We start from the raw sequence: 15,143 nt of genomic DNA, 5'->3' as shown, positions 1-15,143 counted from the left end.
GTTGAGCTAAGATTTAAATTACATTAGATTTGATAAAACCAATGTTATTAAAATGACGTCAGTGTTGTGGCACAATGGTCGATCCGTTGATTTACCATTTTAAAACAATATAAACAAAGATATAATCCTGCCAAATGCATTTATTTTACATGCACGCTTCAGCCTGTAATATCTCACTACTGGGCATAGGCCTCTTTCCCCATGTAGGAGAAGGATCAGAGCTTAATCCACCACGCTGCTCCAATGCGGGTTGGCGGATATATTCCCTACTATGAGTAACGATCGCTATCAGGTGTACATAATAACAACCGGGACCGACAGCTTAACGTGCTCTCCGAGGCACGGTGGGGAGACCCACAAGGACTGCACAAACACCCAGACCACGGCAAACACCTGTATGGCCAATACAAATGTTTGTCATGTGCGGGGATCGAACCCGCAACCGCCAGCGCAACGAGTACAATCCATGGCTGTAACTGTTGCGCCAACGCGGCGTGGTTTTTTAATTTTACATATTGTACCTATTCTATATTTCAAAAAAATAAACAAGATTGACAAATACATCAGAAGACTCGCGACCTAATAGCAAAAAAAAATATTGTCACAATATTTTTTTTAAATAACTTTATTTTAATTTTATTTCACACTATGATAGAAAAGACTTTTATCCAAACGTTTTTTTAAATAAGTCATAAAATAAAATTGTATTCAATAATCACCTGTAACTAAAACATTATTTACTCACTACACTGTTTATTTAATTCAATCGGCAAGCTTCCGTAACGATTTTAAATCAACAACTAAAATTATTTTTAGTTAAAATAGCTTTTAACTGGTAAAATTTTCAAAATTGATTCAAGTAGTAATACAATTCAAATCTAATAAAGTTCTTGATTGTTCTGTTTTGAAAATGAAAGATAATACACATCACGATTTAGACTGTAACATCCCACTGATGGACATGGGCTTCTTTTTCCACGTAGGAAGAGGATATTAGGGCAGATAATATACATATATAAATATAAATATAAATATCTACGACACACACACACACACAGTCGTCTGTTCATAAAGTAAGCAACTTAATGCTTGTGTTATAAGTAACAGTCGACTGATATAGCTACATTTTTTTTTTCGGTAAACATACATATAATTATAACATATATAAATAAATATATATGACACCCAGACACGGGGTGAGAATCGAACCCATAAGCCCCGGAGCGGAAAGCAGGGTAACAACAAACTGCGGCAACGGGCTACTCTATGTAAGACAGTAATTGTAATATTACAAAATACCTAAACGACAAACAATTCCTCTTCCAAATAATGGTAAAGACAGTTCGCTATTAGGCTTGTTTAATACAAGTTATGAGCTCTAAGCTCACTCCCCCTATTTTTAACATGCCGGGTGGGTGGTTCGGTTTACGTCTTTGCGCACAGTAGCCGACAACGATATCATAATCGTAGAAACTATTAACAGTTTTTAAGACAGGGCTATTTCGGATGCGTCGGACCAGACCACCCGCGCTCCGACGCGCTTGTTTACAATATCTGTAACTTGATTGTTTACTTTACTTGTATCGTTTAAAATCGATATTTCGAAAATTATTACATATTTTTTTTTACCGTTTATAGAAGGTTAATGAACTATTATATGAAGGGAGTAACCACGCAACTGATTTTTTTATAACTATAGCTATAGCATATATGTTGGATATAAAAATTGTATAAAATTTTGAGCTTTTTATAGTGTAAATCAAAAAAATGTCGAAGGGCTTTAGTTTCATTATAAATAAAAGAATGAGGAGAGAATAAGTAAAGAAAATCCTTTACATCTTTGCTGGGCAAAAACATTTTTGTTTTATTATAAGTTACGTCTATCAAAAGGTTATCAAACATTACTATGTTTACGATTAATTAACATTACATTAGTTAATATCTTATTACATTCACATATCGTCCGTTCTTAAGGTAAGCAACTGAATGATTGTTATAGGTAACAGCCGACTGCATTTTTTTTTTTTTTTTTTTTGATAAATTTACTTGGAAATAATACATATCTAAATATATAAATACAGAACAATTACACCCAGATTTAGGCGGGAATCGAACCTACAACCCGTAGATCAGAAAGCAGGGTCACTACAAACTGCTAACGGGCTAGTTATTCCTACTAATATTATAAATGTGAATGTAAGTTTGTTTGTTATGCTTTCACGCGAAAACTATTCAACCGATCATCATGAAACTTTGTACACATATTCTTGGAGGTATTAGAAGTAACATAGGATACTTTTTATGAAGAAAAAGAAAATTAGTACGAGCAACCCGCGGGTAAAAGTATAAAAATAAATTTTTAAATCATTTGAAAAGCAAAAAAGTAAACTGTTAAGGAATCTGCAACCGATATTGTGCGATTAATAATTAAAGTATATATATCAACAAGTCTAACGATTATTAACTATTTTCATAGTAAACAGATCAGAAATAAGGCAGTGTTTCCACCTGTCTAAGTATTACTTTGACTAGCCCGTTGGCGCAGTTTGTAGTGGCCCTGCTCTCTGTTCCGCGGGTTGCAGGTTCAATTCCTGCCGAGGTCTGGGTGTAATATTTGTATTTATATATGTATTATTTCTATATATATTATTTCTATGTTTATTTAAAAAAATAGTAATAACAGTCGGCTGTTATCTTTAACACAAGCATTGTGTCGCTTACCATAGGAACAGACGACCGTGTTATGTTATAAGATATTTATTTATTTATATACTTTTTCAGTATCTAAAAACTAATTAGTAGATTTGCCAACTATCGTAATTATAAACAATGTTTTATATGTTAGGTACAATAACAATCGTACCTAAACATATAAAACATTGAATTGATATAATTTAATTTGAAGGGCGACTGAAAGCGATTATAGAAAACCTGGCCCCAGTCGATTATTAACGAGAACGATCAAAACTTTTACATAGGCTATTATTCAGAGCATACTTACATATTGGTCGGCGGACTTACCTAAAGCAAGACTAACTAGTTGAAATACTTGGCATAATAAATCTAACTAGACCGGACGCCACCCCAGTGTAATCCTTTAATCAGGTCCACGGTAGCCCTTGCCGACACCCTATTTTTCCCTCCCATCTGTAACATACCCCCCCTCCTCCCACACAACCCTCGAACGGTGCAAATGACAGTTTCTAATTCCAACTTGCCATGAAAGTGTGTAATTGTTGCGCCGTTGATTTATACGTTGAATCTTTTACGCGGGAAGTGAACATGTGTGCGTGATAAGACGCGTGTGTGTAAGGGCGCTTTCCAATTGTTTTCGAATGTGTGCATTTGTCAATTTAATGTAGTGAATAAATACGCTTATGTGAAAACGCCGGTGTGTCGGATTTTTAATCGCCATTAAATAATTTTCACTATGCACTAATGGATTAATCGTATCGCGTTTCACTAGAAATTTAATTTTTTTTTAGTACTTCACAGTTTTTCAATTGAGATCAACTGCGATGACTAACACGTTAAAATGGTTTTTGTACACTTTTTCTTATTAACAAAACAATATTGTATAATTATTTTAAGGCTGCTACTAACTAGCTGGCACAGCGAACTTCATATCGCTATATTTTTTATTTATAAGTTATATTAGTTTCATTTAATTTTATTTTTTGGGTTGTCTGGAAGAAATGGCTAAATAGCCATAAGTCCGCCCATTGTACTTCACAGCCTGTAAATATATTTTTTTAAATGTGTTTATTGTTTAAAATGTAGTTGTGGTGTACAATAAAGTATAAATAAATAAATAAATAAATATTTTATAATAACTTTATCCTGACAGTAACGAATACAAAAAAAAAATATTCAAAGAGTAATTCAGTGCAGTCGCTCGGAAATTACGCGCGTATATTAAGGCGATTGATTTTTTTTTGCAAATATAGATGCAATAACTCACAAAATAATTAATTGTACATAAGCATGCCGTTATAAATATAACTTTAGTTAACGTAACTATTTAGAACTAAACTTATTTTTTGGTCGCTAGTCATCTGCGTTCATCAAAACATTGGTGTTGATTAGGGCTGTCGATTGGTTTGTAACGCAATTCGGAAATACTGAATCACGACTAAAATCGGTATCGCGTGAGGCATGTTCAGAACTTTTTATGGTTTTGTTTCTATATTAACAGTCTGGAAATGTCTGGTAGAGGAAGAACTACTAGTATAATCGAAAAATGTTAGGTACGGCAGTAGGTTTCCCATCTTGCGATGAATGATCTGTTCTGAAATGTGTAAACAGATTCATTGTTTGATAATATTATAATAGTTTCGAAGAAGGGTTGCTGCAATAGTAACAAAAGCTATCGATATTAGCCGGTGTTGTATGGGTGTTTATATTACAGGATTCATGGTTTTCTAACATGTTTAATTTTAATTTGTGATTATTTTTGAACTTCGGGGACTTTTTTTTTGCTTATTTTTATCAAATATTATAATTATTATAGCCCTAAGTAACTTAAAATACACTGAACCGCAAAGAAAAAGGTCGGTTAGAAAATCTTCAATATCTTTAAATGCACCTGACCTAGCTTTATGAAATAAAGACCGAATTAAAGAATATCGCTATATGGTGTCCACAATTTTGAAAAATCGCTTTCTTACGGTTGTTGAATTAAAGAATCATCATTTACGAGCTGGAGGAAATAATCTGAGTACGGATACAGTAAGATGGCGTCTGGCTGAAACATATTTAATGCCCTTAAGATCCGCAAATGGCCTAAAACTAGAAAGACACCACAGAAACTCAGGTTTGAGCTATGGTGGAGAACACGATAATAAGACTCTGAACGAGTGCTCAAGAGTTATGTTTTCAGAGGAGTCTAGATTATGTTTATATAAGCACGACGGGAGGAAAAGAGTGTACAGAAAACCGGGAAAGTGCTATAATCAAGTCTGTATAGAAGAAAAGGTACAATACGGTGGAGGCTCTGTTCACGTGTGGGCTGAGATTTCTTTCGAAAACCGGACTTCGAGCTAGTGGTGATAGAAAATGGAATATAAACTGCAGAAAGATATGTCACTGAAATTCTGAATGACTATATAGGTCCATTTTTAGTGGACATGGCCGAGAATGCCTGAATTAATGAAGATTTTTGTGCAAGACAATAGCTCATATACAGCTCAGATAGTGTTTGCCTATTTTCAAGAAGTCGGTATCACACACGTTGAGTGGCCAGCACGCAGTCCCAATTTAAAGCCAATTTAAGCCCAAAAACAATATATTTTTTATTTAGTCTTTATTTTATAAAGCCAGGTCAGGCATTTTCGAAATTATTAAAGACTTTAACCGACCCTTTATTTTTGCGGCTCAGTTTGTTATCGTATTGATGATTTTATTTTATTTTGTTATAGACCTATAGCATGAATTAGTTACATAATGAAAACATTGAAATATTATATAAAAAAAAAAAGTGATTAATGACTTCGCGAATCAATTTTTCTATTTATTTTTTAATTGAGTTTTAGGCTTGTAATAATGCTATAACTAATTTGTTTTCAATAATTGTGTTTGCTCGCAAACGAAAAAAAAACCGACTTCAATCACATCGACAAGTAATACAACGTAGATCGACGAAAACATAGTCAAGCAACTACGCGTTATCAAAGATTACTCAAAAAGTAGTCATCAGATCTCGATAAAATTTATATGTAACCACATGATAAACATCAGCTTTCGATTAAATTAAAAATTATCAAAATCGGTACACCCAGTAAAAAGTTATTACGGATTTTCGAGAGTTTCCCTCGATTTCTCTAGGATCTCATCATCAGATCCTGGTTTCCTTATCACGGTACCAATCTAGGGATATCCCCTTTCCAACAAAAAAAGAATTATCAAAATCGTTACATCCAGTAGAAAGTTATGCGGTATAATACAACGTAGGTCGACGAAAAAAGCGTCAAGTAAAAACGCATTATTAGATATAACTCGAAAAGTAGTTGTTAGATCTCAAATATATTTAAATGGGACCAATTGGCACACAAAACCTTTCGATTAAAACAAAATTTGTCGAAATCGGTCTACCCGGTCAAAAGTTCTGATGTAACATACATAAAAAAAAAATAAAAAAAAAAATACAGTCGAATTGAGAACCTCCTCCTTTTTTGGAAGTCGGTTAAAAAGAGTTTATAGTGTTCGTACTTAGTCAAGGAGCTACGGGCTTGATGAAAACGTCTTTTCAATCTTGAATCATAAAAGTAGCACCAACGTGTATTGGGGGAACATCACACGAGTGTCGATGAATTATCGAGTGTCGGTTGACAAACAGGAGGGTACGTGTGTTGAGTGTTAATTGAATACATACTACCTTGCTCTACCTTAGGATATTAATTAAGAAACACGTTTTTAAACTTAACTGCTATAATTTCTTTGAAAAATTATTGTCAGCTAACTATAAATGTATAGATTTTTTTTTTTTCTGTTTAGATATTATTCGTTAAGAATATGATAAGGTTAATATGTCTTGAGTACAATATTTATAACATACTAGCCGCCCGGACAGACTTCGTCCTATCAAAACTTAATAGTAAAAATTAAATTTGTCCACGCAATTTTCGTTTTTTTTTTTTATATTAAAACCTTCCGTGGGCCTTAAGGAAAATAAAAATATATAAATTAGCCGAATTGGTCGAACCATTCTCAAGTTATGCGCTTAGCAACATTCATTTTTATTTATATAGATAACATATGATTACTTACAAGTCTTGCTACTTCATATTAAATGTTTTTATTAAAAGTTTGTTACATGAAAATTAAACAGCGTAGTATCAAAATAAATGTAGATACTATGTTGATCGTTTTAATACTCTGTATAATTTGATATAATAAAACTTTGAATAACCACATCATAAAAACTTACAAGACCATTTTTTCTCCAGAAAGCCTATTATTATATAATTAAGATGTTTTTAAGAGATCAAACAACGAGACTTATAACAAAGACGGGAGAAATGTGCATACATTTATCTTTTATTTACACAGTACTTTTATAAAGACCTCAATGTTTGTGATCTAGAACAGCCAGTATCGTACTGATATAGTGTTGTCTCTCCTAGGGCAACAGCAGCAGTTCCACTTCGCGTTCGGACAGAGACCGTTCCCCTTCCCGCCGGACCCACTCGGTGGATTCCGGATGCCTCCTATCACTACATGTCAAAGTAAGTAAAAATTAATGAAGACATGTTAGCACCTACCAACTACTACGCCTGAAAAGACTTACTACCTACTGCACCAACAACTACTTAAGCATGCACCTACCTACCTTTGTACTGTTATTGTGACATGCTCGTATATTACTATTTGATTTGTGTGATGTATGTACGAGGTATTTTATAAAACTCACGAGCCGTATAATTTCTATAGAACAGGTTCTACTGGACGACGTGTTGGCGCAACGGTCACAGCACTGGTTGGCAGTTTAATAACCAAACACGATTAAGAGTCATTTTCCTTAATTATAACGATCATTCTAGTTTTTTAACTTAAATTATTCATTAAGGTATCATAATTTAAATGATAACTGAAGTAGAAACTGTTCAATTAATCGGAAACCACACTAAAACCTTATAACACATTGCTCAAAAGTGAATGAGTCATCAAACCGCGCGCGATACGCTAAACTACGTTCACTAAAGCGCGGATTCAATCAGTCACCGAAAAAAAATCCAGATGAAAGTTGACTGCGAACCCAATCGAACAAGCATGCATCGAGTCCGCTAAAATCCACGACCGTCCCAAAACAACTCGAACGGGTCAAAACGGGAAAAAAAACATTCACAAATCGACGCGGCGAGCGCGTATCGTATAAAAACCGAGTCCGCCGATCGTCGGCCAAAAACGGAACCGTGATACCGAAAAATAAAAGCCTGTAATACTCCGGAAAAAATAAAGTGGATGCAACGTGCGATCTGCCTCCACTGTAGCGTGCGTTTTGTCCACTCTCGATATCTTTATAAGTGGTGCCCGTATTATTTTCGACTTTATTCTGTGCACGGCATATATTTCACGTTTGTATTTTTTTCTAGAATGTTCAGATTTTCTAAACGGCAAAAACGGTGAATTAAAAAAGTCTTTAAGGAGTTTTTGTTCAGTTGTTTTAGTTTGTAGCTTCTATATATTTTAATATGCTTATGATGTAATGATATGATAATACTTCAATCTTCTGTATTAGATATGAGTCAGTTCGGCCTGAGTTCGAGTAATTCCCACTGGGGATACGGAGGTGCAGGCGCATACCCTGCGTACTTACCATCGTGTGCAGCTCCCGCCGCTACGCAGTTCAACCCACCTGCCCTCGGGTTTGCTGGAACTGTTCCGGACCAAACTCCTACCCAAGATTTTACTAATAATACAGGTAAATATTTACTTCAGTTCTAGTATAAGTTGAACCATCTTTGTTTGTTGAGAAGTATATTTTCTAAAATTTTGATGAAAAAATTCGATATTACTTATTAGCTTTAAATTTTACTGTTAGATATATTTTTAATTCCATATATTTATTTGAAAATTCTTGACTAACAACTAATCCAATTTTAATGACGATACATTATCGGAAATAAGCGGATGGTTTAGTACGTTATATGAGTCTACAAACCATCAAACCAGCATGGTGAAATTAAATGTACCAACATGGTTTACGACTGACATCCTCCTTGAAACCATACGGGTAACGTTGTGGACGCGCCTGCCCGCCGACGCAGCGGACATTAAACCGGCTCTCATTATAATTTACAGCGGCTCGGCCACGTCCGATCCAGCCGATGAATTTATTGCTGATGCGTGCCCGCGCACATCACGAAAAATATAGCCATATTAAAACAATGTAAACATTCTGTTCTATCTCGAATATATTGCTTCTGAATTAGGAACGCCTTTCTCTATTTCTGCAGTTCTGCCGGATACGACAGGAGTTGATCTCGACCAGCAGCTATCAGGGCTTGTCGGCTCGTCGCCGTCGCACCACGGCAGTCTCCTTCCGCGCTACAACAACAACACTGACTATAGCTTATCGACAGGACCCCGATCACTAAGCGACAACAGCTCGCAACCAGAATCGCCAGTTCAAGATGACTTACTCACTTCAAACTCGAATACGAACATCGGGCACAATCACTCGAACAGTACGAACTTCCCATCTCTAATGGGATCTCAAAATTCGTCGTACGGGAGCAGTAATTGTAACAATTCCCTATATCCCGTTCTGCCCGCCAGTTTGTTGTATAGTCAGTTGTACACGGCAGCTAACCAAACGCACAATTTTCACCCGTTGCATTCAAACTCGATCCATTCAACGCAGAATCACCATAACGAACTGCAGACGATGATGGATCAAATATCGTCAACGACTAACAATCACAGACAACACGGGAGTCACGGACAAGGGGACTTGTTATTAGGAGGTGGAAATTCATGTGCCGCAGCGGCGGCCAGGGGGGAAGATGGCAGGGTTAATAGCCTCGGACAACGAGGTAATCCGCAACCAGACAGTAACACCGTATGGCGACCGTATTAAACGTTCTTATAAAAAGAATGAGAATATTTTGAATGCACTCATTGCGTTCGTTTAAATGCTCATTATATCGAGACGTCAAATTCTAGTCTAAGAAAAACAGTAGCCAACGTGACAGAAATTTCTTCGAAATATAAAGAGATATGAATTCGTTAGTATAATTTGGTCTTATGCAACGAAATAGGTATTCTAATTATTGGGGTTACTTTAAGGTGAATTAGTAAATGATTTTATAAAATTGATTTGTCATCATAAAACGTAAAAACGCTCCCGTCCTGATATGATACGAGTTTTGGATTAATGTAGACGATTATATATGCGAGAAAAGGAATTTTATTTCATTGAAATCCCTAGGTTCACATTTGAAATATAATATTTACTTTGCTCACATCGATTAACGGACATTAACATTATTAAAATTATTTTTGTCGCTTTTTAATGACTTGATGTTTTAGCAAAGATAAAAGGATTGTAAATAAAATTGTGAATAATTTGTTGTAAATGCATCTTGTAAAGTGCAATAGTTGTGCAATTAAAAGTTGAGTAGATGTATACAATATTAGGTATAAGATACACTATCTGTTGAATATGTGAAGTCTGTCCATTGTAGATAATCAAAATATCATAGGATTCTATTATTTTAATAATTGTGGATTTTTGTTGTTTTATATTATAATTTTTTATTTTATTACTATTTATTATTGTATACCTAAATTTTAAGTCAGTTATGTTACACAAGTGCTTGCTTTTGTGTTTTATTACAGTATTAAATATGTATGTACAGTTGTACACACGCTTAGAAAAAACTATGTATGGCAAATAAAATAATGATGGTTGTGACACCTTATTGGTTGTTATAAAAATGAAAACCTATCTGCCAAAGTTAGATAAGTTTATAGTTAAAAAGATTTATTTCGAATTTCCTTCGTAATATAATTAATAATTAGTTTTGTTATTTTTCATATTATAGTTATACTAAAATGTAGACACAATATTGTTTTATGATACGTTTTTTAAAACTGTGAATTTTGCGTAGCAATTAATTTGTGAAACGGCTTGTTATTACGTTACGTTGACTGCAAGTAGCGGTATCATTTTGTATAAATAAATTCTAAACGAATACTGTTGTTTGATTAATATAATACCCACTCTATACACCGTAAATTATAAATAAAAATATATAAAGTATCAACTTAAAACACTTGGCTGGATTATTCCATATACCGATTTCAATTATTTACAAAATAACTTTAAAAATATTTCAATATTCTATTCAATAACGCTATGATCACTTAAAGCTCGAAAACGTTCATAAACATCACTGAAAATCAAAATTCATGAATTATAATTTAACAGAGTGCACTAAACCACTTGACTGTACGTCTGCTCACAATTTGATACCGTGATCCGGAATCCAGCAGTTAAATAGTTGAGCCGTTATGGGCCGCAACTTCAATAGGTATATCAACTTTAATGAGCTCATTACTGCAGCCGGCCGTGGAGCGTAACATTTGCATATCACCTGACGTAACGCACACATACAAATAGGGGAATTGATATTTTGTCGGGCGACGGCAAACGAAACCCTGGAATAAATATCCCACCCTCATTAATTTGCGCCAATGCGATACGATGGACAGACGGACGCGAGTACGCGGACCACGCTGTTTTATGTATTGAGACATTGCATCTAATCAATGTAGTTTTTTTTAAATATAATTCTTTTCGTATTTGCAATCATTTTAGTGAAAATAAAAGGAGTTAAAAAGCAAGTACAGTTTGTTTTACAAATTAAAATCAAAATAACAAAGTTTACTTTTAATATATACCTACTTCAAACACTTTGTCTTCACAATAAAAATGCATGTATTAATCGGAAAAATACTAAATCACATTTTGTTAACTGTCCACATATTCAAGTCACAATATTGTTCAAATGGTTTATATAATGTTTTTTTTTTTTAGTTTAATGACATTGTTATGCTTATGATTGAAATCATTTTGTTAATATTCTATTAATGAATGAAAGATATAAAACGTTGAGAAAGAACACAACGATTACATTAATTATCTTAATTATTACTAGCTGTGCCCGCGACTTCGTCCGCGTGGAATTTAACAAAAAAGTATTGTTCAGTCCGCAGAGTATTAAAATAAATAAATTTCTAAAATAAAAGTAGCCTAAGTTACTCCCTATTACACCAGCTATCTACCAGTGAAAGTCCCGTTAAAATCGACTCAGTTTTTTTTTAGAGATTAGCCGGAACAAACAGACAGACAGACAAAAATTATAAAAAATCTTGTTTTGGTATATGTACCGTGTATACTACATCCGTTTGCATTTAGTAAAAAGCGTTTATTTTAATATTACAAACAGACACTCCAATTTTATTTACTTATTTGTATAGATATAGATTATCTTCCTACTACAAACAAATAAATTTTAAAACTTGTATGGAATAATTGCGTCCGTGTATAGTTATGGCCTGAGTAATTTTATATTTGGTTTCCTAGTTTCATTTACAATTTAGCAAAAGTATTTATATGCAGTATCTCTTGTTCACAAAGTGATGGTAACACTAGCATGTCACCTGATTACCTACGATAATATATGCGAGGCCACCCGAGCATCTGCGACGGAAAAATCGATGTCAGGCCGATTTGGACGACAATAATGAGATTTAAAATTGCGAAGTAATTAATGAGGATTAGTGCGGTACTGGCAGTGATGGATGCGCCGCGGATATTACTCGTGCATTATGCGATACGATTTTAATGTACGTTTTATTGAGTACAAATTATTTATAGTTATCGTTTTTATTGTTAACGAAAGAAATTTATTGATATTTTTTATTTTATTTTATTTGTTGGTAGCTTCCTATTAATTTTCTTTATTTTTAGGCACATCACCATCATCATCATCACTTCAGCTTATTACAGTCCAATGGTGGACATAGGCCTCTACAAGTTCGCGTCAAAAATGGCATGAACTCATATGTGTTCCCCGTAGTCACCACGCTGGGTAGGCGGGTTGGTGACCGCAGGGTTGACTTTGTCGCACCGAAGACGCTGTTGCCCGTGCTCGGCATGTGTATTTCAAAGCCAATTGTTGGATGATTATCCCGCCATCGGTCGACCTTATAAGTTCCAAGGTGGTAGTGGAACTGTGTCATCCCTTAGTCGCCTCTTACGACACCCACAGGAAGAGAGAGGTTGGCTATATTCTTTACTTCCGTAACCACACAGCATATTTTTAGTAGTATCTACTAAGACACAAACGTGATTGCAACATCTTTTTTCAGTTTTTTAATTATGTTTCATGGAATTATAATTCATATTATCTGTACATAATATTATTTTTGCAACTTTTTCCTGATAAATTAACACCTTAACTCTTATAAATTTAAAAATTAAGTCTTAACATTCAAATTAACAAATTTGCAGTAAGTTTAAATGTGTAGTTTTCTGCTTGTGCCGTAAACTATAAAACAAAAATACCGAAATACATATGAATGAATAATTAATTAAAATTACATATTATAAATATGTCATACAAAATTTTACAGAGATTATTTTAAAATTAATATTTATTTTATCGCTGTATTTGCTATTAATTACAACAATCAATAATTTCGCGCTCCGTCGAGCGAAAACTACAACACACTGTATGGAGCAGATAACGGGAATACATAGCTATCTTGTTAAATAATACGCTTATTATGTATTCAATTATTATAAACTAGCCTCGAGCACCGTCCTTCCCTGTTTTAATTTTAGCTGGTTCAAGAAACATTCCAATAAATACTCTAAAAGTATTATATATTAGAAAGACTTATGTTTTAAAGATTACTTCGTTTTGTACATTTAAAGATAAGATCCATTTTTCAGTCCGCTTTTCTTAGAATGCGGGTAAAGTTAATGTACTTATGTGTATATAGGCTTGATAAGTTTCTTATTCATATTGACCATTCAGGTGATCACGTATATCTCTAGTAGATCTTTTATAAACTTTGGCATTTAAATAGTAATTTTCATTTAATGGTGGTTATTTTCTAGAAAGAGACTGCCGGAAGGATTGCGTGGATTGCCAACGATTACGATATTGCGCTACATGAAACTGCATATTTGGTATCACTCTCAACAACATTGCTATAGTATAACCTATATTCATTAGGTATTACGTGCGACAGCGTAAGCACATTCAGTGGTCTAATACTTTGCAGTCTCACGAAATAGCACTTAATGCAAAGATGCGCCGGGGATGTCACTTTAACTTTTGTTTCCTATATTCTTAATTTGATTATAAGTGTGTTTATTTAGAGAGATTAGATTTTATAAAATTATTAAAATGTTGCGATTTCGCAAGCTGTCCTTGTGATTGTCACTCTTGATATACGATTTAGTCTGTAAAATCCCACTGCTGGGCCTCTTTCTCCACGTAGGAGAAGGATAAGGGCTTAATCCACCACACTGTTGCACTGCGGGTATATGTTCCTTACCATGAGTAACGATCGCTATCAGGTATGTTTTATAACAACCGGGACCGATGGCTTGACGTGGCGAAAGCACGATGGGGAGACCCACAAAGACAGACATCCAAACCGGTAAGAAATATTTGTACAAATACAAATAACCATCCAGAGCGGAAATCGAATCCCCAAACCTTCATTTTAGGCGACTATATACACCACTACACCAGAGCGGTTGTTTATAAAATACCTGTTAACTCGTCACGTAGTAATAAGGTTGATTAAGTTACAACCCTTATTCTACACGAGCAAGACACCTTCCTTAATAAAAGGACAATTACAGACTGTTACAGTTTGTTTCAGTTCATTATATGTCTGTAAAGCTAAATATATACCGATTGTTAATCTGTAAATTTTTTTATCTTTATATTATAGTACAAAAAATATTAACGACAATCAACGATATAAAATCATACATATATAAAAATATGTGCTTTTAATGTCTATAGGTATAACAAAAATACAGAGATCAATAAAATTGAAGTGCCAGTAAATAGAACATAACAATAACTTAAGTAACAGTAATATACAACATACATATTTATACATATTACATATATAAGGTACACTTAATTCGGAGTGATTTTTCTTTATAAGTGCATACAACATTTCATACTTTTTAATCTTCCGCTAAATTATATATCAAAGCCAGCACTAAAGGCCTTTAACGTCAATATGTTAGCAAACATAAAAGTACATAAGTAGGGTCGTGAATGACAGGCTTATCATCGTCATTTTCATAATGCATGCATCCACTCCTGTATAATGCATGCGTGCGCCGCGGGCGACGTATTAATTACATATATCGCTTAATTATTGATTTTTAGCATTAAATTCACGAACATTTTGGCTTCGCCCGTACAGATTTATGCCTCGTTCGTAATATACGGCGTCTAAATAGATTTAATATTATCAACCGAGGAATGGATTAAATTTCGATACGTATATTTTAAACGGCTCTTACAATTATAACAGGGTTATAGAGATCGAGGACCCGATATATCAGTTGCTGGTAAGCTGTCTGACATATACGGATATCC

At 34.2% G+C, this 15,143-nt stretch overlaps 1 protein-coding gene across 1 annotated transcript in view; it reads left to right on the top strand.

The window, feature by feature from the left end:
* LOC123660494 (runt-related transcription factor 3) overlaps nt 1–9,577 on the top strand; it is a 31,678-nt gene extending 22,101 nt beyond the window's left edge. Inside the window, exons 3-5 of the mRNA XM_045595558.1 lie at nt 7,107–7,223; nt 8,237–8,419; nt 8,955–9,577. Coding sequence (XP_045451514.1) covers nt 7,107–7,223; nt 8,237–8,419; nt 8,955–9,577 — 923 coding nt within the window. The remainder of the gene's footprint in view (nt 1–7,106; nt 7,224–8,236; nt 8,420–8,954) is intronic.
* The last annotated feature ends 5,566 nt before the right edge of the window (nt 9,578–15,143 follow it).

Source organism: Melitaea cinxia, chromosome 15 (genome assembly GCF_905220565.1).
Source record: "Melitaea cinxia chromosome 15, ilMelCinx1.1, whole genome shotgun sequence".
Lineage (NCBI taxonomy): Eukaryota > Metazoa > Arthropoda > Insecta > Lepidoptera > Nymphalidae > Melitaea > Melitaea cinxia.
This window is presented reverse-complemented; position numbering and strand designations above follow the sequence as displayed.